General features: G+C 39.6%; 1 protein-coding gene across 3 annotated transcripts in view; it reads left to right on the top strand.

Annotated features, from left to right (window-relative positions):
- C16H7orf50 (chromosome 16 C7orf50 homolog) overlaps nucleotides 1–25,673 on the top strand; it is a 124,512-nt gene extending 98,839 nt beyond the window's left edge. For all 3 annotated transcript variants that reach the window (XM_068207050.1, XM_068207052.1, XM_068207051.1), the window contains 3 exons: nucleotides 846–1,045; nucleotides 20,898–20,979; nucleotides 25,320–25,673. In XM_068207050.1, coding sequence (XP_068063151.1) covers nucleotides 846–1,045; nucleotides 20,898–20,979; nucleotides 25,320–25,502 — 465 coding nt within the window. In that variant the 3' untranslated portion in view covers nucleotides 25,503–25,673. The remainder of the gene's footprint in view (nucleotides 1–845; nucleotides 1,046–20,897; nucleotides 20,980–25,319) is intronic.
- The last annotated feature ends 307 nt before the right edge of the window (nucleotides 25,674–25,980 follow it).

Genomic DNA, 25,980 nt, shown 5'->3' with positions numbered 1-25,980 from the left:
ATGGAGCAGCATTTTATTTATACACAACATAATCTCACACTGGATTTTCCAGGATAAACACAGTGTTTATAGTCAGATAAACTATTTAAAGCTCTTCACCTGTATGTGAAAAACTTCTTTTCATTTGGGATCTACTGATGCATATATTTATGGTAATATGGTTTTAGATGTGAATAATTAACTGTTCTGTCTGCAAAAGTAAAGGAATGTCAACCTTTGTGAGATACATATTTGTGTGTATTGAAGATTGTGCAAATGTTTCCTCAAGATTACTAAAGGATCTCCAAGAGGTCTCGGATGAAGGAGGAAGTTGTCACATCTTTGCCCTTAGCAAAACCAAGATGAAGCCTCTGCATGGCAGACAGTGGTTTTCTCAGTCCAGGGAAGTGTGTGGTTACACAACAAACACAAACTGAGGACCTTCAGAAAACCCTGCTGCTCCCACTGAAATGTGTGTGTGCTGAAAAATCATCCAAACCCTCCATCCGCTGTGAAATGGCCTCTGCTGTTCACATGCCCTGCTCAGGTTTGAGTGTGGGAGAACAAACAGCGCAGGAAGTGTTAGAAATGATTTTTAATACATAGGTGGAAGGTGCTCAGGTTCCTGTAGTTCTCAGAGCAGTATCAACATCTGTAGAGGGCAGTTTGACAGATCTCCCTGAGTGCAGCATTTACAGTTCTGGGAGTTGGGCATAGAGGTAATGGAAGTACAGTGAACAGTAAAAACATGAAACCTGAACCTTCTGGTTTTAAATATTACCTGTGCCCTTTAATTACATTTATGCATATTTTGTTCACTTTCCTATAGAATGATAAACACTTCATTTAAATGTTAATTATTTCAGGCTACAAAAGAAGAGGAAGAGCTTATTGCAGAGGAAGAGGAAAAACTTACTCCAGAGGAAAAGAGGAAACTGGAAAGAAAATTAAAAAAAGAGCGCAAGAAGAAGGAGAGACAGCTGATGAGGGAAGCTGGAATCCCCATTAAAAAGGTGGAGCCCAAAAAGCCATCGGGATCTGAGCGGGCTCTGGCCTATTTAACCAGGTAAGAACAGTAAAACCACTGCAGGTGCTGCCTACAGAAGCAAGCTGTAAAGCAGCAACCCAGAGCAAGCTGTACCAAGCAATAACACATTAAAGGAAATGGCTGCAGTTAAGTACTAAGTTAATCTTTCATCTCAGTTGACACCCTGGAGGACAGTTGATCACCCCATTGTGTTTCTATTACAGCAACAGCAGAGAGAAGTTAAGTATGGTACAAACATTTTATAGAAAGGCCAGCTCCTGTCCTGAAGATCTTCTGGTTGTCATATAAATATCACAGGCTTAGCTGCACTTACAGAGATGAAAGGCACATTGCAAAAAAGATTGTGTTGAGAAAATGAGTTTTGCTTCTTGAGTGTGCTGTTCTAGGCAAAGGACTTCCAGTTGTTCTCTTTATATAAGCAAATTCCATGGAGTGGTTAAGCATTGCAGAGTCTGAGTTTAACCACCTGCAGAATGTTTGGATATTTCTAGATTAAGATGGGATTTTGCCACTATTTTAAAGTTAATAGTGTACAACGACTGATTTTTGCATACCAAAGTGTACAGCAAGTATAGTGGCTGATTTCAGATTGTTAGCACTCCCTTCATCCAGTTAGCACACTTATTAGAAGACTTAAAATTCCAGCATAAAGCAAAGTCTATGGTTAAACTAAAGAACTGCAGCAAAGCTCTCAGGGTACTGCACAGTCAGTAAAGAGGCCATGTACAAACAGGAAGATAATCTCTGTTTTGTTTCAAACTGCAGAATATACCCTGGCTGTAAGAGCTCCAGAAGACTGGCATGTTACAAATAGTGGGTTACCACGCGGAATTAATCCTGGGTTGCATCCCTGCCTGTGCTCAAAACTGAAGCATCCAGACTGTCTGAATTGTTACTTACCACTCATAGTGGGAAGGGAGGAAATTAATTGCATTCCAGGCAGAGGGACATGTGCATTTTTGTTACATAACCCTCGGCATGCAGTGATAGCAAAATGACAATAATATTTTTGATCTGGAAAACAGCTGGAGCAGTTCACCACTGTTTTGAACTGCAAATAGATTGACAGTTAGCTTTGAACCATCCGCTCAGCCCTCTCTGGGATGTGTGCTCTGGTAAATGGTGGATCTCCAGGTATTGCATTTCAGGTTTGGAAAGTAAAGGAACAACCTGTAGGGTTTTGCTTGTTATTCCACTGTTATCTGTATGGATTTTTGCCTTGTTACATGGGAGAATATGAAATTATATTTGAACTAATATTTGAACAAATTTGATTCTAGAGTTTCACTTAACCTGTACCAAATTACCCTGAAATAGAAAACCAGCTCTGTCATTTGGTCTTGTCATACAGAGTCTATGGGTTGTATGTGCAGCAATAGGCTGTGAGGGATTATTTCAGCAACAGACAATTTGAATTTTGTGGACTTAACAGGGGTAGTTATAAGATGCTGATCTGCCAAGCAAACATAGCCATAGTCACCATTCTAGCCCCAAATGTTCCTGGACCATCTTGAACCATTATTAGTTATAGAAAAACAGCTTCATCCTCTTAAACCTCAGACCTTTTTTCAACCCAGTAAGACTGCAAAAGAAATAACTGGATTTAAATGAATCCAAGGAGTAATATACTAGCTGGGGAAGGGAGACAAAAATCCAGGTTCTGGAAACCCACTGCAAGCTCTCCAGCATATTGAGTGGGTGAAGTATTTCAGTCTACATGCTTTTGCAGGGCTACAGGCATGAATAATCTGTGGGAGGATACGTAAATCTTATAGATACAAGAGATTAATATAATTGGAAATAAACAAAAGAGTGCTGTGGATGTGTGTTTTGCCCCACCCAAAATAAAAGCCTTACATGACAGAAGTGTGGGTAAATGAAGTGGCATCTGAACTGCCTGGTGGCATGTGAATCTCCTGTAGGACAGGTGGAACTCGATGTACCATGTGATACCTGGAGCTGTCATTTTTATTTATTGAGGGGCTGTTTGCAGCAGGAGAGCACAGCTGTACAAAGCTGTGCCTCGTGCTGCCAGTCGGGGGGAGTTAATGAAGAGAGCAATGATGGCAGGAATCAGTGTGCAGGGCAGGGCTGCTCACTGCATCCTGCTCTTCCTGGTGCTTGCAGAGCAGCCCTGCAGCAGAGCAGCCCTGCAGCCCTGCAGCAGAGCAGCCCTGCAGCAGTGCAGCCCTGCAGCAGAGCAGCCCTGCAGCCCTGCAGCAGTGCAGCAGGATTCCAAGGGCTGAACCGAGGTCCTGGCTCCCCTTGGCAGCACTGCCAACCTGTGCCCCCTCTGCTGGGGTCCCCACTGCTGGCACAGTGTGCCACAAGCTGAGCAGGTCTTCCAGTTTCCCAGCTTTGTTATTTGATTCTAAAAACAAATGGTCCTTGATGCTCTCCAGTCTCCAGAGGGATCAAATTATTATTTTATTGGAAGGCCGTCCTAGCTGGGAGAGGCTTTTTTCACCATGCAGATGGCATGGCCACAGGCAACAGCAGCTGATGCCAGCTCAAACTGCAGCCCCCAGCTGCTGCACCTGAGGAGGTGAAGGGTTTCCCCTGTGAGCTGGGTGACTTTGATAGCCCAGATCAGCTCCTTGCTCGTTTGAACAAAACCAGGCTGAGCATGACCAGGTTTATGCTCCTGATGGAGGAAAAGCAGCCAAATGACTCCTGGTTTTTTCCCCTTCTCTCACTTTCTCTTGGCCTGTGGGAAAAGGAAAGAGGGAAAGAAAAAAAGTCTTTGCTTTACCAATTTTTATCTCATCTTTTCCTTGGTGAGATGAGTTCAGGTGGTTCCCAGCACAGTTCTCTTCCAAGGCAGCAGTTGGCAGAGAAATGTTACTGCTGTCAGATCCCCAGCTTGCCCAGGGAGCAGACAGGAAGATCTGAAGATAGAAAGAGGATTAAAAGTAGGGAGCTGAAGCAGAAAGGTCATAAAACTCTGAAAAGGGGGAAAAAAAAAGTGAAATAATGGAAAAACCCCAGAGTGGTACTGAAAGAAGAGAAAAAAACCCTGTACTGCTACTTCAGAGGAATAGGGAAAAGCAGGAGTGATGAAGTATTAGTGGCTAAAATAAGTACTCAAATCACTTCCTTTTAATGACGACGTGCCTTGTTTCTTTATGATGGTAAGCGATGATTCAGATTTAAAGGGAATACTGTATTGTCTGATTAATGTGATTCTTGGAAAATCTAGAATAAAAATACATCCTTTCCTGAGCATTAGGTGACTTCAAGTGAAAAGATGTTGCAATTCTGGAGAATGGTAATTATGTTTAATTATAACCTAACTGACCTTCTGTGGTGTTAAAATGTTGGCAGAACTTGTTTGTCTTGGCAAGCCACCCTCTCCTAGAAGCTGCTGTTCTTCTGTTTGGCTTGGAAAGTTCATTGCCATATGGATCTGCACATATGGATTTCTCCATCACCCATCAGAGGAATGGAGAGAGATCTGCAAAGACCTCACTAAAGAAATGTGAAACTATAAGATTCATATCATCTGAAGTAGAAATAATAGATACTATTATCTGGATGTGTGCTGTGAATTACCTAAGCCTTGCAGTACTATTTGTCATGTACTAAAATTTGAAAAATAAGGTGCAGAAGTACAATTATTTTTGAAATTATTTATGCCATATTATTAGTATATGTCACTTTTCTTTATGTAGGTCTTATTTTTCTCATTGCCTAATTTAAATTCAGGCAGGATTCAAAGATTGTCAGAGATTTCTTTAGTAAAAAGATGCTTCTAGAATAATACAAACCAAGGGCATGTTACAGAAACAGAAAATTGAGAGACAGGCAGAGTTTCCCATGGCGTGAGGAAATTGTCTGACTCTGCAGATCCCAAGGTGGTTTTTGCTGAGTGTGGTGGCAGCACTGCTGACAGCCCTGGACAACCCAGGGCAGTTGTTTATCTGCTGGGTTTGCACAATGGAAACAGATCCTGGTCCTCACTCAAACTTTATTACAAACAGTGCCAAGCCTGGGAGATTTTAAAGCTGAAATGTTGTTCTTCCTTTCGAAGAATTCAGAAATGAGAGGGCTGTTGCTGAAAGCTTTTTTTTTTTATAGTTTGATATTTTTTAAATGTATGTCATATCTTATATAGATGTAGAAATAGAAATAACATGTAGAAAGTATATCAAGTTTTTACTCCTTCTGGAGTAGAGGCCATGTGGAGAAGGGAATCAAGAGGTAGGTTGATGTTCACTCCAAAGTTTCTGATTTTTGAAGGAACCAGGAGAGGCTGGTGCTGGGCTGTAAAGTGGGTAGCAAGATTTAAGATTTGTGGCCAAACAGCTCAGATGATGATGGCCCTTCAGGAAATCACAAACCCATTCATCCAACCCCTCCTGGGACAGGCGACTCCATTGGAGGAGCTTTGCACAAACACAGCCGTGCTCATTAATGTTGAAAACCAGTTTCTAATTTTAAAGTACCTCGAGTGGCTTGTGTCACATTTTGTTTCCTTTGTTGATTCATAATGTTTCACAGTTGCTTTATTTGTCACAGGTTACTTTTTTAGCCAGGGTCAGTGATGGCTTTTGATACTTGATTCTGATTTTAAGTAATTTTCATTGCTGCTGGCCTACATAGGTATTCATTTCAAACTTGGCACTGTTGTTGATGTTTCACCATCAACAGCTTGAGCTTTTAGACAGGAAGAGTAACTGATAAAATAGAAATCTAAACATACACAGGTCTTTTTTATTTCCTTCCAGAGACTGACTCCTTGGGGTGGATAGCAACTAACTTTAGCATTTAATGGCATTTCTCCTTCCCCCACTCTCTAAAACCGAGATCAAGTTTCCTTCCTGATGGGAAGGTGCAGCATATATCTAAGCTCATCAGTTATCTTGAATTTCATAAAATATTGGAGAACTGCTCAAGTAATGAATCTCAATTAGCTAGTAACAAAAATAGTGTGTGAACTTAAGAGAAACTGTTGTAATTAGACACAGCAGTGTTCCTGAATTCCCTTCAACAATTGGGGCTTTAAGGTGTCTTGAAAGAGCAGCAATTCCTCAAAGATTAGGGGAATAGTAGAGGGGAATAGTTTTGCTTTAATAATCCCAGGGTTATTTTTTAAAGGTTCTGGGGCAAGCATTAACTATGGATGCAATTAATCTATTCCTACATGCTTTTAGTCATTTTGTCATATTCATTAGTTCTGTAAGAAGCCTCATGAATCCAGAGTCAGATACAGGATAAATTTGCATTTGAGGTTGTTCTGTTTTATATGAACTTGGGCAGGCATTTGTTGCTATCTGATTTCAAAGGCTTGCACTTTTCCTAATACTCTAGAGATCAGTGAATTTGTTTTAGCACTTCTCCAAGTATCTATATTGCTTGACTTCTAATTTTTACCAGGGCCTGACCTGCTTCTAAGTGGGATTCCTCTCCTTGACCTAAAGCAGCATGTCTGTAAAGCTGCAAGTTTTCCATTTGATGTTAAGAAAATGAGATCTTCCTCATTTTAAAGGCAGCCACTGTCTCTGTTCGTGGCAAAGGAGTCTCAGCTTGCTGAGAGTGAGTTACCTTGTCATTATCCTACACTCCCTTGTGTAACTTCATCTAATGAAGCCACCTCAGTTTGTTTGCAGTTCCCTAGCAGCCCTGACATTACTCACAAGCTCTACAAAGCTCTCTGTTGCAATGCCCACACCTTTCCTATTTTTAGGGTGTGGGTATGCCAGCAGTTATTCTGGTGGGGGTAGGTGGAGGGGGAATATCCACTCCATAGATTTTGTGCTGCTTAGAGCTATTCTGTTATCGTGCTCAAGCGCACTATCTTCTGCAGAAGACAAAGCTTGCTGGTAGGGAATATGAAGCAGAAAAATTGTTCTGCTGTGTTGGACCTGTTATTAAGCAATGTTTTTTAAATCATGGTGTTGCCCCACAGGTCATAAATAATTTCTCCCATCCTGGTGTTTCCATCCAGCTTGTGGCTGAGTGGGTTTCTCAGTCTCACTGCCCCTCCAGTGAAGCAGCACATCCCTGATCCTTCCTCTCCTGCTGCTCCTTCCAGTCCTTGATGTGCTCTGTTGTTCCTCTTTGAACTCTGTGCCTGTGATCCTTCTGGAATTGTGGCACCTGGAAACAAATGTGGTTTTACTGGAGCTGCCTTCCAGCACCACACAGAAGGGACTGGGGATCTGTGATTCCTCCCTGCTCCTTGTCACTTTTTGCTTTGTGAGCAACAGCATTGGATTCATCTTTGAGCCATAGAATGTTGAGATTTCACATTGAATTTTCTGAACAATAAAAGATTTTTTTTCTCCCCTCAAACCGAGTTTTGTGTAAATGACAGTGTTGGCATTTAGAATATAGTGGTATTTAGAATATACCACTATAGCTGTAATACATTTTTCAGAGTTTCTCATCCTTCCTCAGCCTTGCTGCAGCAAGTCAGATACGCTCCTGTTTCAGAGTTGGCTTTATGATACCCATTTCCAGGTATCAGTGTTCTCATTATCCTCTGATTATTCAAACTGTGCATTTAGGATTCTGGGACTGTCACATTACACTCTCAGTAACAGCACTATTCAGCTTCTGCCTGTTTAATCAAGATGTCTGGTGGCAGCCTGAGTTGATGATTTTCATTCCCTGTGATAGAGTCACTGACTTCTGGATTCACTTTTCTGTGTCTTGATGGTAAGTGATATGTAGATATGTGTTGGAGACATGCCAGTGTTTTTCTAACCCCCACATGACATCCACAGGATGTCAGATTGTGCAGAAATTGCTTTTAGACTGTTATTAACTTCTTGCTGGGTTAGCTGCTTTTTATGGTTCTAATGCAACAACTTCACTGCTTTGCAAGAAGCCCATGAATATTTTACTCTTAATTTAGTGAGATCATGCAGATTATTGTTCCTTATCTGTATCTCTGGTCTTTTTCCACTTATAAATAATACAGCTCTCCAGAGTGAGTGAGCCAGACTTTGTGTGAAGAGTGCTCACCAAAAGAAAGGTCTTCCATTCAAATCCAATTTTGCAGTGCAGATGGTTGAAGAGATGCCTGCACTGGCACTGAACAGAAGACAGTGCTTGTGCAGGAATACTTGGGTCTGGAAACTGAATAACCAGGTTAACACTCAGATGAGCCTGAATTAGGAAATTGTGGCTCTCTGCAGATGAGCTCAGGCACTGCATGTTGCTGATTTATAAGTGACAACACTTCTAAGCCAGAGCAGGCACTGAGGCTTCTTGAGCTGCTGCTGAAGATAAACTTGTCAGCTCAAGGTAATGCTGACAAATAATAATAATAATATAATTTACTACACAAGTCTAAAAACAGCAACCAAAAGAAAGAACAACAACAAAAAACCCCTTTTAAGTGGCTCTGAGCCAATCTTAGCTATTTTTACCAAGAATTTCTGGGAAGAAAACAAACCTTAGCAAATATATTCTGGGTATCTGTAATACTATCCTGGAAATGCTCCAGATGGACAGAACTACTGTGTAAAATAATTCCATTCTTATAATCTCTAGCAAGTCCTCTCCACAGTTGTGGATTGAATTATGAAGATCCTAGGTATTCACAAATATTTTCAGATGTATTTTGCCATTTCCAGCTTGTTGGATAAGCAGCTCTGATTTCTAGAGACAAAATAGGTGTTTGGGAGGTTCTGAGATGTCAAGTTCTAAGACTTCTAAGCTTAGTTATACCTGGAAGTTCTGAGATGTTGCAAGTATTTCTGTGGTATTTTCAACTCATTCAGAAGTAAGTTTTAGAAACATCAATGATTGCATGATTTTCCAGCCAAATTAATAAATGCTTATGATGCAACTCATTCAACTGAGCTTTGGAAGAGCAGCTGGACTAACACAACCTTCCCTGAACCAAACCTTTTATGGTTTAGCTATTAATATTATCCTGGATAAAGAACTTCCTATAGGGAATGGGTTTGGAGTAGCTTTCTTACCCCTTTGGTAAGCACTAATGTATGGCTTGAGTGGAGAAGGAAAGGGAAGCTCAGGTCCATGGTGAATTTTCCTCAGTTGGAGTCAGTAGCTCTTCCATCTTTCATAATCTGCTCATTGTCCTATTTAGTTTATGCAGGGGAAAAAGATTTCTTTTCTAATTTCCATAACCATAAATGGTCACTAAATTTAACAAAAGAAGAAAAATTAAATAGGGAACTCTAATCCTGCTTTATGGCTCTAAATCAAATTATTTGTATTTCTAAATCTTTGAATTATTTTTATGGAAGGTCACAAGTACACCTCTCAAAACATATTTCAGTAAAAGCTGCAGTGTGATTTACTTTGGAACCTTCTGTCTCTTTGCACTTCTACCATTTTTTCAGTGTGAAACAAAGCTGTCAAAATATTTACTTGGGCATTTTGTTCAAACATTCTCATATGGAAATAGTGTATTTAATAACATCATTAACATGAATTCACAAGTCCTTTCATCTGACATCTATCATTTACCAACTGGATCAGCTGAAACATACCTGACTTCTCAGCCCTGTCTTTAAAGAGCTTTTTATATGTTTCTTTAAAACATACTGTCTCTATCTTGTCCCCATCACAGTAATGATAATTTGAATTTCCATCATACCTTTCCTGATAGCATATCACAACTGTGTTTTGATAAAAAAATGAGAAGTATTTTGACACTGGTTTATTTACTCTCCTTATGACAGCTTTTGAGAAAGTGTTACGTTTCCCCATTTTTCAGGTGATAAATTAAACAGTGATGAAATTTGTGACTCACCAAAGTCTCTGTACTGTCCAAAGGTCTCCTCTCAGAGAAGTGACTTGAGGGAAAGTAGGCTTAACTTTCTTCTCATCTGAGCACTGCCTCTGTTTTCTTTGGCCCTGTACCGATGTCTGCTCCCAACAGACCTGCAGGACTTGTCTCAATTCCTTCTTTTGAAGGTGAAGTTTGCATGGATTTTGTTCTGTGGTGGCATCTCAAGGCAGTCCTGAAGGTCTCTGGTGGGCGTGCAGGGTTAATGGATGAATATTCCAAACCTTTCCAAGGGGAGAGGTTTGTGTTTTCCATGGTTGGGGTGTCCTTCCTGGTATTGCTGCAGGTGACCAGAGCAGCTTTATTCCACTTCACAGCTGCTGATAGAACTAAGAACAAAAATTCCCAAGTTTGCCATGTATGTATGGTGGCCCTTAAGGTGACTTATATGCCTGAGGAGGCTTCCAGGGCATTCTTGGTGAATTATTTTTGGTTTTTTTTCCCCAAAATTTAGTTTGCTTTTATTTACTGATAATTTTATCAATAGGATGGTTAAAACTTCTGAAATTTTTCACATATATGTTGTCACAAGTATAAGTTGTACTAGCAGTACTTAACTGCTGGACTGTAAAGTGCTTCCTCAGATAGGGAAGACTAGATTACTTGTATTAAATCCACGAGTACTTGGATAAAAGTAGTTAAGGTCTCTTTGTCTGATTCTCTTTCCTGTAAAATAGCATCTTGATTTCCAAACCTGGCTAAGAAAAATTAATGTCTCCCTTTTTAATAACTCATTTCCAGTAAAATAAAATTTAGTATAAATGAATTTTCGTAACAGTTTATTAAATGTAGCCATTAGATATTTATTGCTGACATGTGGCTTTCATCTTTCCATACTATTATACAAAAGAGATTGCATCTAATTGAATAATTAAGCAGCTTTAATATATTATTTCATCTGATATTACTTTCAGAAACCTTGTGAGATGTATTAGGGAGATTCAGAAGTCTTTAATAACAGACCAGTCTGCTTCAGGACTGTATCCTGACAGTAAGGAGACATCATCACTCCTCACTGAAGTGCTTAAAACCTCACACAAGCACTTTGATCTTTTCCATTTGTCTTTGGGGAGAATTTGGCAATGTTCAGGTCAAATAAAACCAGAATAATTAAAATAATCCATTTTCACATACAAGTATTACAACTACCTCTTGATATTTTTTAACTAAAAACAGATGGCAGGGGTTATTTGCTTTATTTTGGGAATATTTCATTTGCAGGGAGGCTGCATTGAAGGAGTGTGAAGGACAGCTTTTTTTCCCAGCTTCTGAAGTCTGCTCTCCCCTGGCTCTCCAAAGTCCCTGCCTCACTCCTGGCTCCAAGCCCAGGCATCCCATCCTCAACCCTCCTTCTGGCTTTGAGGAAAGGCATTTTGTGCTCACCCATCTTCCTCCATTCAGACTAGGTTCTTGACATGGCAGAAGCTCTAAAGGGAGTTTTTATGTTTTCTCTGTGTCATAAAATTCAGATCTGGGAGAATTAACACCGCTACTCACTTCCTCAAACACATTCAAACTATTCATCCAGTGCCCAAATACTCATCATAGTGGTGAGGAGTTTCGTAGCTCTAGGGAATCATTTAGACTAGTCAGCCAAAGCCAGAATTAAAATTTAAAATGCAATTGGCAATGATTATTAATCAATTAGCTCCAGGGAGCTGTCAAGGCTTCCTAACCAGAGTTCGAATAACAAGAAGTATTTTTGAAATAATATTAGATCCTTAATAAAATTTGTCTCCTCCTTCACACATTTATTAATACAGTGATGCCTAAAAAGGTATCAGTAATTACCTTTCTATGAATGCAAATTGAATTGGAATGAGAACCATCTGCAGGAAGCAGTAATTGGCAGATCAATTTCTTTAAACATACATGACTTAAAATCTTAGTAGTGCAACACATGTCACAAGGTATTAGAAGAGGGGAATCTTACACTGCCCTAAACACCTTGATGTGGCAGCAGATTTTATTATGCAGTAAGAGATAGCTGAATATCTCAGCTAAATCTAAAAAATGTGAGTGGGCTGTGAAGTGCTGAACACTTTTAGATTGATCTTGATCTTGATATTGTCCCTTTGTAGAGCTCTTCTGCAAAAAGAAGAGTAAATCATTCTGTAAGGTTACAACTCGGGAGATTCAGATGCCATGGAGTCTGCAGCATTCCATCCACCTCTGCCATACTTCCTGGTGAATGCAGCTGTGGGATGTCCAGGCTGGGATGTAAAAAATTACAAGGATGGTTGACATGTCTTTTTGTTTTGTTATTTTTTTTAAAGTTTCTATATATATTTTTGTTGGTTCAGAATAACTCCAAATGTACTTCTCAGATGCACTGTATGAGCCACTTGTGGGATGGGTTATTTGAAGAGGGCTACATTTTCCTGTTAGCAAAAATGAACTTTGCCTAACTAGCCAGCAATAAAAATACTCGGATTTCATTTAGAACAAAAAAACCCTGCAAGTGTAATTTCTGCAACAGTGCATCAAGGGCTGGTATCCAAATTAATAAATAGCAGTTCTTCAATACTGTCTGGGAGAACTCACTCAAGTAAAGGGGCTCAGTAGGAATGTGACAATCCAATATTTGACAGTTTGACGTTCTATACCTACAGGACATTGCCAGAACAAGCCAGCTCTGTAGAAGAGTTACAGGGCCAGGCCTGCAGCACAGGCTCAAGGTTCAGCTTCCATTTGAAGGGAGAATTTCCCCTTTCCTGGAGGGTGCATGAGGGATACCACAAGGGTTGGGATTGATTTGAGGCCAGTTCTTTGTCAGGGTTGTCAGGCAGGGAGAGGACCCTGGTGGTGTCTGTTCACAGATGCTGCTGGCACCCATCCTGCCTGGCCATCCTCCAGACTGCTGGGCTGGGTTTCACCTCTCAGGTTCACTGGGAGCATGGTCCACCCTCTGAGCAGCTCCTGTTCCTCAAAGACCTGGGGAAACCCTCTTGGGAAAGGTGCAGGGAGAGGATTTGAATCTTGTGGGGAGGAGAGGCCAGCTGGGCTCCCTGCAGCTGGGACTGCTGCATGCTGAGGCAGAAAGGAAAGATATGCCTGGTTCTGGGATGTGGTGCAGGTCAGCATTTGGCATCATCTCAGCAGAATGAGAGCATTGCTTTTCCTTGTTACAGTGAAATGCTGCTCTGGACTCTGGAACTGCAGAAATCCCTTGGCTGTGCAAATCCCTTAGGCTTTTGCAAAGAGAAAAACCACACAGAAACACCCAGCCTGACAAATTGAAGACATCTGGGTAGAGAAGGGCAGCCCAATTTCAGCAGTGCTGCTGATCAGTGGCCCAGCTGGATTAGGCACCTTCCCAGGGTGCCAGCATCACTTGGCAGCCTCAGGGCTTCCTGAAACAGCCCGTGCAGAACTGAGGAGCACAAACCTTCAGCTCAGTGAAATGAGCACTGAATTGGTTCTTGGGTGTCCTGGCTGGTTCAAAGCAAAACCAATCAGCCAACAGTCTTCAGTATCCAAATCCTCCTCCAAGTGGCCATTTCTTCATCCCTCCTTAAAAACTTCCACAGATAAAGTTTCACGTCAAGTTTGTTTCTCTCCCAGCATTATTTTTAGCATCCCTATATGGAAAACCATGGCACTTTCTTACATTTCTTGTGTTTTATTAATAAAACACAAAAGTTTGGGTGGTTTTTGTCTTGTTTTGTTTGTTTGGGGTTTTTTGTGATGGCACACTTTTTTTTGTTTTGTTTTGTTGTTTGTTTGAACCTTTAAAGTTTTAGAAGCTGATTTAAAATTTAAAAAGCAATGAAAATCAGCTCCTCAGCTCGAATCTGTGCATTTGCAGGAGTGTTCTGTACCACAGTTGGACATTTTTTTGGTGTAATAGTAAGGGAGAAGAGAATTGACCATATTTGTTTTTTCTGGGTCTGGTAGCACATCGCTCATCTGATCTTCAGAAAGCATTTATATAAATGGACTTGTGCCAACTTTTGGAAAGGATTTTATGTGCAGCTGGCTCCTTACATGATTTTCATACAGAGTGTGGGGCCCTCTTTATCTCCTCGTACCCCCCAGGATGTTCTTCATGGGAGGGAGCCATAACAGTTGTTTTCATTTTCTCTTTCCCTTATTTCTGGTTCAGGCATCAGTGTGACCAGAATTAAGTGCAAGAAAAGATGGACATCTGGAGAGGAGATGGGACTTTGGGATAGCACTTGGTCGTATATTCCTTGCAGGAGCAGAACAGATTGGCTGTGAAGGGCTCGAAGTCTATTTTTTATTCTTCTTCTGTGATAATTCAACTCCTGCTTTGTGTTCTTTTTATGAATGTATGTAAAATAAAAAGCACATTTAGCTTAGAAATACAGTAATAGTAGCTGTGGGCTTTCAGGCCTGACCTTTTTGTTATTACTGAAAACAACAGCAAGTTCTCAGCACGTTATTACTGCTATATATATTTTTTTTTTCAAATCAAAACACAGTTTTGCTGCAGGTGGGCTAATGCAGACACCAGCAACTAAATATCTGTATCAGGAAAATAATTTTTAAAGAAATTGTGAAGGTTGAATGCTGTTGGCATTTGCAGGTGGGCTGGTGCCTGTGAGAAGCTGGATCACGGTGAGGCACCCCACGTGTATGGTACCAGAGGTAAGAGACAGGAGCTCTCCTCACGAGCTGCTGCATGGTTTTGAGGCATTGTTACAATTTTTTGGGTCAGTTTTTCTTCCCACCAATCATCTGTCTCATCTGTTTATACTTGAAGCTCTTCAAGGGAATGTCTCATGTTGCGTTTGAACAGAGCCTGTGGTGGGGGAGGAAGAGGATTTCTAGCTTGGCTGAGGCTGCAGGATGCAAACATAATATAAAACCTTACAAATAATGGCAGGTGATAAAAGTACGTACAATAAAAGATAAGCTGTGATAAACATTTTATGTAGATCTCATCAAACTTGGCTTACGGCACAAAGGCCCCTTCCTTTCACTTTATAAATACTTTCTAAGAAAATCCTGTGACCTGTTTGCTGTACAGATACAATCAGATGCAATCTGTCCTAATACTGGACATCAGGACAAAAATGGGACACTTAAAAACACATTTATTTTTTCCTGCATGTAAGATTCCTAATGATTCCTAAATTTAAAAAAAAAAGCTTCCTCCTTTTGCCTTTTCACAAGTCTATAGTCATTATGCTGTGTCTAAACCAGATGGAAGAATATATTAAAAAATGTTTTTAAACCACAGATTGAAAAATGGTGCCAGGATTTTCAACCAAAAATGTGGCACTGATTCTAAAATCTGTTGACAATTTTAGAAAGTTTTCTTTTGGCAAATGAGCTCCATTAGTGTCTTTTCTTTCTTCCAGGAAAATAAGAAAAAACCTTTATCTGAGTCATAATTTCGTTAGATTCCAAACTGGATTTGAGAATATCAGCATAAATATATTAACATTCTCCAGGGATTGGAGTTGGGACATAAACAGACTCATCCATAACATGAGAAAAAAGCAGGCTATAGTTGTCTCTTATGCCTAATATTGGGTCTTGCCACAGGTCTGTGCTTCCAGGATTTTAACTACAGCCGTTCCAGTCCAGTCTCAGAAAATCTATTTAGAATTTAAATTTTGGCTGTTCTTTCCAAATGAGGACAGTCAGCATCACACTCACGTGAATTGAGATTTCTTCTTACATTGGATTGAGCAATGAAGTTCACCATGAGGCAGCTTTCTGGGCATGCAGTTTTGTGTGGAACACCAGACATTCTAAAAACATCTTTGTAAAAGTAAACCCATTTTAAATACCCCTGAGAGAAACAGAAGAAACTCTGAATACCCCCAATAAAAGTAAACACTTTTACATTTCCCTTTAAATAATTGTACGTGTTGTAACTGGAGAAAAAATTATTATTCCTACTTCACTATATGCTCTATAAGGGCATATGTTAAACTTCCATCCACATCCATATATTTTTTATATATCCATATAAAACCTCCATCCATAAAATAGCTCTTCTCCCACAAGAGTGAGCTTATGCCAAATTTTTGCTCCCTCTGTGCTGCTTCCAGGGGTTCCAGGGAGCCTCTTTGAGGTGCAGCATTCCCTGCTCACCTGTTGGCCATATGTGCATTGGGCTCACCTCTGGACTGACCTGATAACAGCGTTCAGAGCTTCCAAATTCGGGCCTTTTAAGGGTGGTGAGTTGCCTTAAACCCCAGTGCATGTGGTTTTAAAGAGGCTGCTGTTGTATGCATTGCACTGTGAAATATTCCAGCACATCCCTTGAGTGCCAAGCGTTTCAGCAAGGCTTTAAATATCTTTAAGGGAATTTTTTGGAGTATGGTTGTTTCTTATTGAGGAAACACCTGTTATCCACATTTTATGGGCAGGGTGGTGAGCTCAGGAATGATGCTGTTTGCAGAGAGTTTGGGGAATAAAGGGTCTAACTTGATTCCTGCAAGCCTTAATCGTGTGCCATAACTCCTGTTCAGTCTTCCCTGGGGTGGAAGGACACAGGTGATCCTTAAGGACAGGTTGCAGAGTGGTGAATAACTGTGTATCAAAACAGAAAAGTACCCAGATGGATGAGGTGGGAAGAATGTGACCATTTCTGTGTAGTGTTGTAGAATGCTGCTTTTAATGTTTTCTATAGATCTTTTCAGTGGAGCTTTGACTTTGGTGCAATGGGCCAGACCCATGGCTCTGTCCCTTCTTTGAGGGAAGCTTGGGAATGTCAGACATGGGACAAATCATAGGAGAGCTGCAGGAGGCTGTGCTCCTCAGGGCTGGAGAAAACTTTCGAGTTAATTCCCTGATGCTAAACCTGCGCTGTATGCTGGAGAAAACCCAATTTGGTGGCAATCTGCTTTTCCTTGGATACATACTGAGGCTGAAAGGTGTATCCAGGGTGGGCTGCACTGCCAAGGGGCACTCATCTGGAGCAGTGATGTAGGTGAAGTCTCCTTGCATCTGGCACACAGCAGTGCTCTCGTGTGCTCTGGAAGGTGTCAGCAGTCACATCCCTGTCTGTCTTTCTGTTTTCTTGAGACTTGTCTCCCACCCAATAATTTTTTCAAGTTGAATCAGTAAAATGGTTGATTCTCAGCACTGAGCTTTTCTGCACCCAGTGATTATTTGCCAGTTGTGACAGCTCTGTAGAGTTTTGTCCTGGCCAGTAGTCTCAGCAGATGCCTTGTGTTGACTTCCTCAATCCAATTTGTAACAATAATGTTTTTCTCATACTGTGTTTCTGGAACCAGTTTTCCTGCTTTCCCTTCCCCATCTCCTTCTCCCAGGACACCCCAGCGAGGGCTCTGCCCTGCACACTCCCAGTTGCCTTCTGTTTGCCTCCTTCCACTGCCTGAATTGCCATGTTTTGAGAGTAGATTTATGGGAGACGACTGTAGACACACTAACAGTCATTTATGAGATAGACCAGTGAGAATCTTGGGCAGCTTTTCTACATGAGACTCTCCTACTAAAAACCAAAAGCCCAAATGTAAAATTTCCTAAGCTGCTTGATTTATTTGATTAACTTCCTCTGTCTATTCATTTTCAAAGCCATTTAGGAAGATCATTTGCACAAACATTTAAGTTCTCTTTAACTAAAGTCAACCAATGTGTTTTTTCAATGAGCTGGAGCTCATGAGAAAGATTCAAACATTAGCTGTGTAAAGAAGGTAATTAGTGTTTGTACAATATATTGAAAATTAGCCTGAGGCACACTGGAAAAATACATGTTTTACACTTGTATATTTTTCTTCCAATTCCATAGTTTGTACCAGGTCCTGACACAGATCATTCCAGAAGCTACCAAATGAATTCAAACTGTGAAAGAGGTTGCAATTGTCTATAAAAAGAGGGAGTTTAACTGCAATGTGGTTGGTTTTGCTCTGTATATTTGATCAATTGAAGGAAAAGCCTTTTCTCCTGCTGCAGTATGTCAAGGAAGCTTATCTGCATGTAAACAGCAAAATGAAACCTCTCTTATGTTGTAAGGGTTGAAGTTTTCAAGTTTAGAAGTCGAGCATTTCTAAAAATGTACTAATGATGTCATGCTGATAACAGGAGATACTCCTCTCTCTTCGTCATGGAGTGATTCTTTTCCATAGATTTTAAAGCTGTCACAGGAGTAGGAAAAAGCTGTCATAATCATAGGAATCAGTGGAAAAGTTTTATTTCAATAACTGTTGGGGGAGCAGCTGTCATGTTTTCTGCATTAGAGATTGTGCACCCATTATCAGGAGTGTTTTGCCCACAGTTTGACAGGAATTCAGGTCAAGAGAAAGACCATTTTCCAAAAGGGGAAGAAACAGGCATTGTTGATACAACCATGGAGGGAGTACCAGTTAAAAACTTGGGACAAATAGGAGTACACCTATAGCTATTAAGGAAAATACTATTTTTTCTTGTTGTAATAATGTAGTGTTTAATTCTACTAGGACAGATCACAAAACAAAAGAAATGGCTTGTGAGGCTCTGGTGCTATAATGGACATAAATGGACTTTCTGCAGTTGATTATGTTAAAGTAGTTGTTTATATGAATTATTGTGTGTATATAGAGTAGAAACTTTCAGGAAGACAAACTAAAACTTTTGTTTGTTTGTGCAAGAGAATTCACAGGAGCAAAAGTCCATATGGAGTCTTGGATGCAGGAGTACAATGAGTCACCTTAACATGTAGAAGAGAGCATATGGTTTTGGTAATAGGTTAATAAGAGCAATTAACCTTATAGTGCACTCATTTGTTGGTCTCAGTTGTTTATAAACTAGGTAATAAAGGTATTTTAACATCCTATAGTTTTATAGGAGATTAAATGAAATCAGGCTGTATTTTTTAAGTTTCAATGCCAACAGCACTCAGGTGATATTGTGACAGAAACATAAAATTAGCAGAGTAGAAGATTCAGAGTACTCTGTGGTGTGTCCAACCAATGGGTATCATCACAAATCTTGAAGTACATAGAATAGTTTAGAGAAATGCAAACATATATTAAAGGTTTTCATTAGCAGAAGAAGTGTTTTCCTGGGATGCAGTCACAGATCTGTCACTCAGCTTGTTCTTGTCACCTTGCAAAGACTGTAATGTGAACTGTTTCCAGGCTTTATTTACGTAGAAAAGAATTCTAAATTTGCCTTCTTCTTCTTGAGGATGAGCCTCATAAAAGAATAGGCTAAAAAAGCACTGTCATTGCTTTCTTTTGTTTGTTTTGAAGGACTTCCTGCAGAAGTTCCAGTTTCTATGTTCTCTGCCTGGCAAATAGAATCAGTGGGTACAGATGAGCAGGTTGCTGTTGGCCCCACAAACTGCACCCACAAGAAAAGCATTTTTACTTCATTCTCTGTTGGCTCCTCACACTTCAGGTGGTGTCACTTGTTGTCCAGTTGGCACCTTGATGCAAAGACAAGTGACGCCAAGGGTTGGGTGTGATTTTGTTTTACAAGTTTGTTTTGGGTTCTAGGCTGGTGGTGATGGGAGAAGGGATGGTTTCACCATAATAATAGTTTTTTATTTAATTCCATAACTTGTATCAGTCAGCTTTTTGGCCTCCTGCTTTTGTGCAATATCTGTTTTGCAAACTTCTGCCTACTTATTTGGCTACTATATTATTATTCCAAAAGAAGCCTCTAAATCAGCTCATCTGTAGATTTAACTCGAGCATGTAAAGGATGATATATTGTGGTTATTGGATTTATCTGTCCTTCCTGATTTGCTGTTAATTGTCTGATTTTTACCTTATATTTTGGTTATAAGCTATTTTAATAATTCAGCTGATGATAACCCAAATGAGCTGTGATTCTTTTTCTTTATTCTGAATTTGAACATCAAGATAATAATTTCTTCCTTTAGGTTTTCTTCAGAGGTTTCCATGAAACCTTTCTATACAAATCTGTGGTCTCAGTTTTTTCTCTTTCATTGAATTGGCTGAACAATATATTTGCTGGTGCAGCATTCACCAAAGATGAGGACTCTTTTGCTTTATTAGACTTGACAGTGTTTAAACAATACTAATTCTCATACCCAGCTGGCTTTTCAACTGATTTCTGTGCTCTCTATTGCTGGGTAAAGCAAGCTGGAACATTAATGGCATCTTGCATGCCTCTGGAGACCTACTTTTCTTTAGAGAAAAATCAAATAAATTTGAAAGTTTCTGGGTTTTCTCCTTATTTTTTTTCTTTTCAAATGATACTTTAGTGTACTGTGAGATTTTGTACGTGTTACAATACTAATTTTCAAGCACATACTTTTAAAAAGTAGTCTTCATTTTATAGATAGATTCACTGGTTTGCTCATTTTTTAATAGAAATAAATGCCTTCATCTAAACCAGAATACACCAGCTTTAAAAACATGTTCAAGATGCACATGAATGTGCTATTTTAACCCAGCTAAAATTTTGTATATTGAAAATGTGTTTGCCAAACAGCCAGCAAACATTTGCAGATGTTAATCATTTGTTCAGCCTCTCACTTTTAACTGTATTGAGTATTCTTCATGAGAGAGAGACATAAAAACCCCATTTTCCTAGCCTATAAATATAAATATTTAAGTCACGCATTTAGACAAGCCCAAGCCTTAAAACATTTGCTCCTGAAGGAAGAATTTTGTCTGTTTAGGACGGCCATCTGTGATGGGCTGCAGCCATTGCTGAGGTGACCATTGTAGCACAAATCTCTCCTTCCGGTCCTTCAGAGGCTGCTTAATTTCATATAAATTTCAATTAATTGCGAAACAGCAGCTTTCTGAAACCCAAGCTTGATTCTTGTCCCCTGCACCTCTCCAAATTCCCAGTTAGCCCTGCAGCAGGGGTAAGGATTTGGGTTGTCCTGGTCAAATGAGGGCAATGACGTGTCATAAAGGACTGGCCAAAGCTGGGGGGTGGGGTTTGATATTTAACTTCAAGGAATCAGTGCTTTCTAAAGAAAAATTATAATTTTCTTGGCTATAATATCTCCTATAATTTTTTGCAGAGAAGCCAGGTGGCCCTGTACAAAATGTGTGCCAGTATCTGTCCCACCATGCCATGACACTCCGTGCCATGCATACAAAGTCACTAGGAAGCCTTGTAGGGAATATTTTCTAAATTAAGAATGTTTTGATATCACAGTATTCCATTTAAGCAATTTTTCCCTGTAATTTTCTACAGCTGGTCTAAAAACCCAGAAGAATGGAAGTTCCAAAAGACAAGACAGACGTGGCTTCTCCTGCACATGTATGATAAAGAGAAGGTTTGTATTCATGCTGCTTTTTCTCAGAACAGATATGATACAGTATTATACATCAGTTATAGCTATTCTTCATTAACCAAAACTTCCTAGTACTAGCCATGCACTTGTCTCATAATTTTTAATAACTTACAAATTACTTTGTTTTTAACCAAGATGCTGAAACATTTTAATTGCTTGTCATTTATCTTTTTATTTTGTTGGTGTTCATTATCCTGTGCATGCTGGATTTTTATACTTGATGTATAGCAAGCATAAGGAGAGCAGATTCATGATTTATTTAAATCTGGAGTTGTCTGAGAATTTGAGTCATATCCTTAATTTGAATTTCCTAATGTGGAACCCAATACTGCAAACCACAGTTCTCATATTGTTTCAGATATCTCTGGGCTCCATGGAAGATGTACAACCATATTGCCAAGATGTTAAAATAGCTCTCTCATTTAAATATAAGTGAAACCTGATGTTGATTGTGAAAAGCATAAAGTATAACCAGAAGCCAGGCTTGAATCCATACTGAAATCTGTTCATTTCATAACTTAAAAAACAACATCAATTGAATTACCAAGAAGTAACTGACCATCGTGGTATCAAATGGGGGTGTCAGGTCATTCATTTTGTTGTGCAATAGAACAAACCTCTGCCCATTTGCACAGTGCCTCACTTATTGGTTCATTTTGTTGACATTCAGTTAAGTTTTGCTGATTTTTTTGTGTGCACTTGAACATTTACTCATACCAATTGTCCTGACCCAAATTAGTCAGCAGCTCTTAAGCCAATCACCTGACATTGGGTGTTACCTTTTTAGACAGCCAGATAATTAACAACAGAGTTTCATGAAGGCAAAAATGTTCACATGGTGTAAATGCTTTAAAAAGATGGGTTGCAGAATACAGATTTGATTTTGGGTTCTGGGTTGTTTGCTTGTGTCTTCTGTTTTTTACGTTTCTCTCTTTAAAGTCTTTATCAACCTTTCCAAATCAGTGAATGCTCTTCAAAGCTACCTAGAATTTGTTTAGCAGGCAAAAGGATGTTTTTACTTTTTTTACCTGTTTACTTTGGTTTTGTGTTGAAATATGCAGGGACACAATGAACTGTAAGTAAGCATTCGTTTTAGATATCAAAACACAGTTTAACTCCTTATTTCTCAACACTGAAATGAAACTTCCTTTTCTTAAAATTCTGGTGGAAGTGCTGTGATTTATTTAAATTCATATATTTTGTAGTTTAATAATCAGAGGAGCATTGAGCATGAGCTTCAGAGAATGATTAACATCTGCATCCAGATTCAGTGAAGTTAGTAGAGCTGCTCAAGTGCTTACAATTAAACATATGATGAAGTCTCTTTCTTCATCAGGACCATAGGGAGGGCACACCCAGCTTCTTCTGAATATTTTTTATACCCAAATTCAACTTCCTGTCCATTACAGGATGAAATCTGTTGGTAATCCCAGCATGACTAACGTACAAAAGGAGACATAAGTTTCTTTCCTTCCTAAGCCACATCTTTGATCTCATGGTGTCACTTGGATGCCTACTGAAGAGCCATGCAAAGGCCTGAATCGAGTTTCTTGCACTGATAGGCCTCTTTCTGTAAGAAATAAGTTGAGGTTTTAAAATTGTTTGCTAGATAAATGGTTTTTTAAGCTCCTTTAAAATACATCTGGTGGCTAGCTGACAGCTTCCAAGCAAGGCCTGTGTACCCATGGTGTGCATATTTCTCCAGCACCCAAGATTAAATAAACACTGGGTTATTTGTTGGTCTTTATCGTCTGGCACAGCATTTTTAGGAAGTTACTAGATCAGTCCTCAGCTTCTGGACTTCAGGGCGTAGTGGGGTGGCCGAAGCGTCCTTGGAAGGTGACCCAAAATGCAGCCTGGCATCAATGAGCTGAGCTTCTCTCTGCTGCTGTCTGTGTTTGCTTTGCAAAATATGTGAGTGTCTGCAGGTCTCCAGGTCTGAAAATACAGAGTGGCAGAGGATAATTTAAAAGTGAGAACTGTTCTTTTCCTGGTGCTCTTTCCTAGTGTTTCCCTCCTTTTCCCAAAGACAGGAATTATTTCACTTGGGATTATTTCCATATTAATCAGCTCCAGTGTATATTAGGACATTAGGACAGAGGCAAGATTGGTGTGTGAGAGAGAAAAAGAAACAAGATAAAGGTCAAAACAGTTTAACAAAAGAATAATAACAAAATCACATAAGCCTGGCTTTGACTCCTAGAGCTGTACTGGGAGATCTTGATCTCCAATTTCAGCCCAGCCTCGAACTGACCTTGGAAGAAGGATTGTGTTCTTCCTTGGAAAACCTCACCAAGAGCCCTGAAATTACTGCTTTTGTACCACTGTATTTGAAGAATTAAAATTTGGATTTCATTAACTTTCTTTGTGGGTTCCAGTCCTTGCTATGGCTCTACTGTCTGTGTAAGTCAGGAGGAAATACGATCTTACCTTGCCCACAGGGTGCTGTGTTGTGAGCTCCTGATGAAATAAACCTCAGAACTGTGTTATGTTAAAGGAAAAAAGACAGACTTTTTGAACACTTGAGCACCCTTAGAGCCAAATGCTAAATGTTTTCTAGGCTTCAGGCAGCCTCATGTTAAGTCTGTACACTTAGGATTTCTAAATTTAGAGCAGGCTTTCAATTGCCCCCTCAATCAGTTTGCTTAAATGATATAATAATAACTGTACTTCCACAGGTATGTCTATGCCATGAGCTCTGAGAACAAGAGCTGTAAATTACAGAGATAATTTGGTCAAGGTTTGAAATGTGGAAATGTTGCTGACTTTAAAAGCTCAGTACTGAGTACCTACATTAAAAGAACACAGTCACACTGGAATTGTTTGTGTCTAAATGGGTTCGTCTGTTACTAGTGCCAGCTTACTGTGAGTGAAAACTTTCAAAAATACAGATATTTTCACTGTGTTTGATTTGTATAGCATAGCAACGCTTCATATATCATCCATTTCAGTGTTAGTCACTGTAAAATTAATATTTCTTTTGTAACTGCATTGTTTCTTTAATGTAAGAGTGTTTGTGTGAAGAATTAGAAGGTTTTCCATAGTGTACAAGTTACGAGGCTGAACGCAGACTTAAGTTATGATTTATTACTTTGTAATACCCCTGATTGATGAAGGCAGTGTTGGAATATTCTTTCTTCCTCTTCTTTTGGAGTGATAGAAGTTTTAGTGATCAAAGTTCGGCTGCCAAATGTTCATGGAGAAATAAGTTGTAAATTAAATGTCTCTTGAAGCTCTGTCTTCTCTGAAATGTTGATACTTTGCAGAATTGAAACCGCCCTCGAATAATTAGTCTCGAATCCTTTAAATACTTACGTATGTGTTTAACTTAACTCATGTCAAGTTATATGTGTAAAGTTAAACATGGAGAAACATATTTGCAGGGTGAGATCATTTTAACATCTCATGATTCACAGCAAAAAATATCCTGTTATTGGCTGAAACCTGTTCCACAGATACACAACATGAAGTTAAGATCAGCATAGGTCTGTTCACATATTCCTTTTGAAAGTACTTCAGTATGAAATGCTGAATTAATCATTCCAAAGTTCTTGCTAAATTATTGTCAAGATTAATATGATAATTTAAATTGTATGTTGTACCAGATAAGATAAAACTTAATCTCTGACTAGTTAATTAGGGAGTGAAACGTGGATAATGCAACTGTAGATGACTAAAGTGCTTTTAATGTTAGACATGTTGGTAGAGCCCATCAGTTTTACTCAGCATGATTTAAAAATTATTTCCATATGTCTGAATTTGAGTTTGTCTTTCAAATTAAATTCTAGTCCTTTGTATAAGCATTCTGTCAAAGTGTGCAGTGGTGGGTGGTATCTCATCTTAGCAAACAATTTTTGGGTAAGGGCGAGGGGAATTCCAGCAAAATCCTTCCCTCAGATGTATCCATGCAATTCTCACTGAATTTAGCAAGATTTGCATGTGTGCTTCCAAAAGGAAGGTTTGGCTAATGTGTTTTGTTTTTTTCTTCCACCAACCCTCAGAGCCTTGGGCTCCCTGTCAGGCAGTGTTTGCATTTGCTGATCAGCTCTTCCACATCTGCTGAGCATTTCCTCTCAGATGCTTTGCCCATCCGAGCACATGACAGTCCTCTCACCAGGGTCCATCCATCCCTCCTGGCAGCTTGAACTTTGGCAGGAAACATTTCCACTTGGATTTCCACTTGAAGCTGCACCTTGGCAAACACCAAAGCCCGTGCCATTCTCCTAATTGTCTTTCAGGTGATGCTGTGACATGATTGTGAATACATATTGAGAGGGGAGAAAATAAACCTGTTTTTCCTTCCTTTTGTTTTTTCTTCCAAGGTTCCAGACAAGTATTTCACCATTTTACTGGATTATCTGCAAGGGCTTCAGGGCAACGCACGAGACAAAACTATACAGAAAGCTGAAGCTTTTATGAAGGAATTTGATGGTTCTGATGGAGGAGACCCAAACCTGCTGGGGAAGTGCGAGCGCATCAGACAAGTTCTACAACTGCTGTCCTGAGAGTATTTCTGTGTCATGATTGTCTGGTGGAGGGAAGGAGAGGATGTCACACACAGAGGCTGTAAAGCATTTGTAAAGATAATAGTAAATTTTATACTCATAATTTTTTCCAATTGAAAATATTTCTTGTGTTTTGAGGTGATGAAATAAAAATAGCATGTATAGCCCATAGTCTTACTATTAATCTTATTGTAGCTCTTTAGAAGAATAAACCTCTCTCCCTCTCATTAATTTTTTTCCATCTCTCCCTCTAATTACTGTTAAATATGAGGAACTTTGCAGCTCTTAATAAGGAGAGCAAAGGAACCAACATAAAGCCTGGAGGGTCTTTTACAATGGCAGCTTTTAAAATGAGTGTACAGTACACTGAGTGCTCAGCCAGCTGTAATCTCTCACTTTAAGCTTCAGAAGGATGTCACTTGGATTTGGGAAAGATCATTTTCAGTCTGTTGAACGCAGGTTTTATAACACAGTTGCT

This window comes from Anomalospiza imberbis, chromosome 16, assembly GCF_031753505.1.
Source record: "Anomalospiza imberbis isolate Cuckoo-Finch-1a 21T00152 chromosome 16, ASM3175350v1, whole genome shotgun sequence".
NCBI lineage: Eukaryota > Metazoa > Chordata > Aves > Passeriformes > Viduidae > Anomalospiza > Anomalospiza imberbis.
This window is presented reverse-complemented; position numbering and strand designations above follow the sequence as displayed.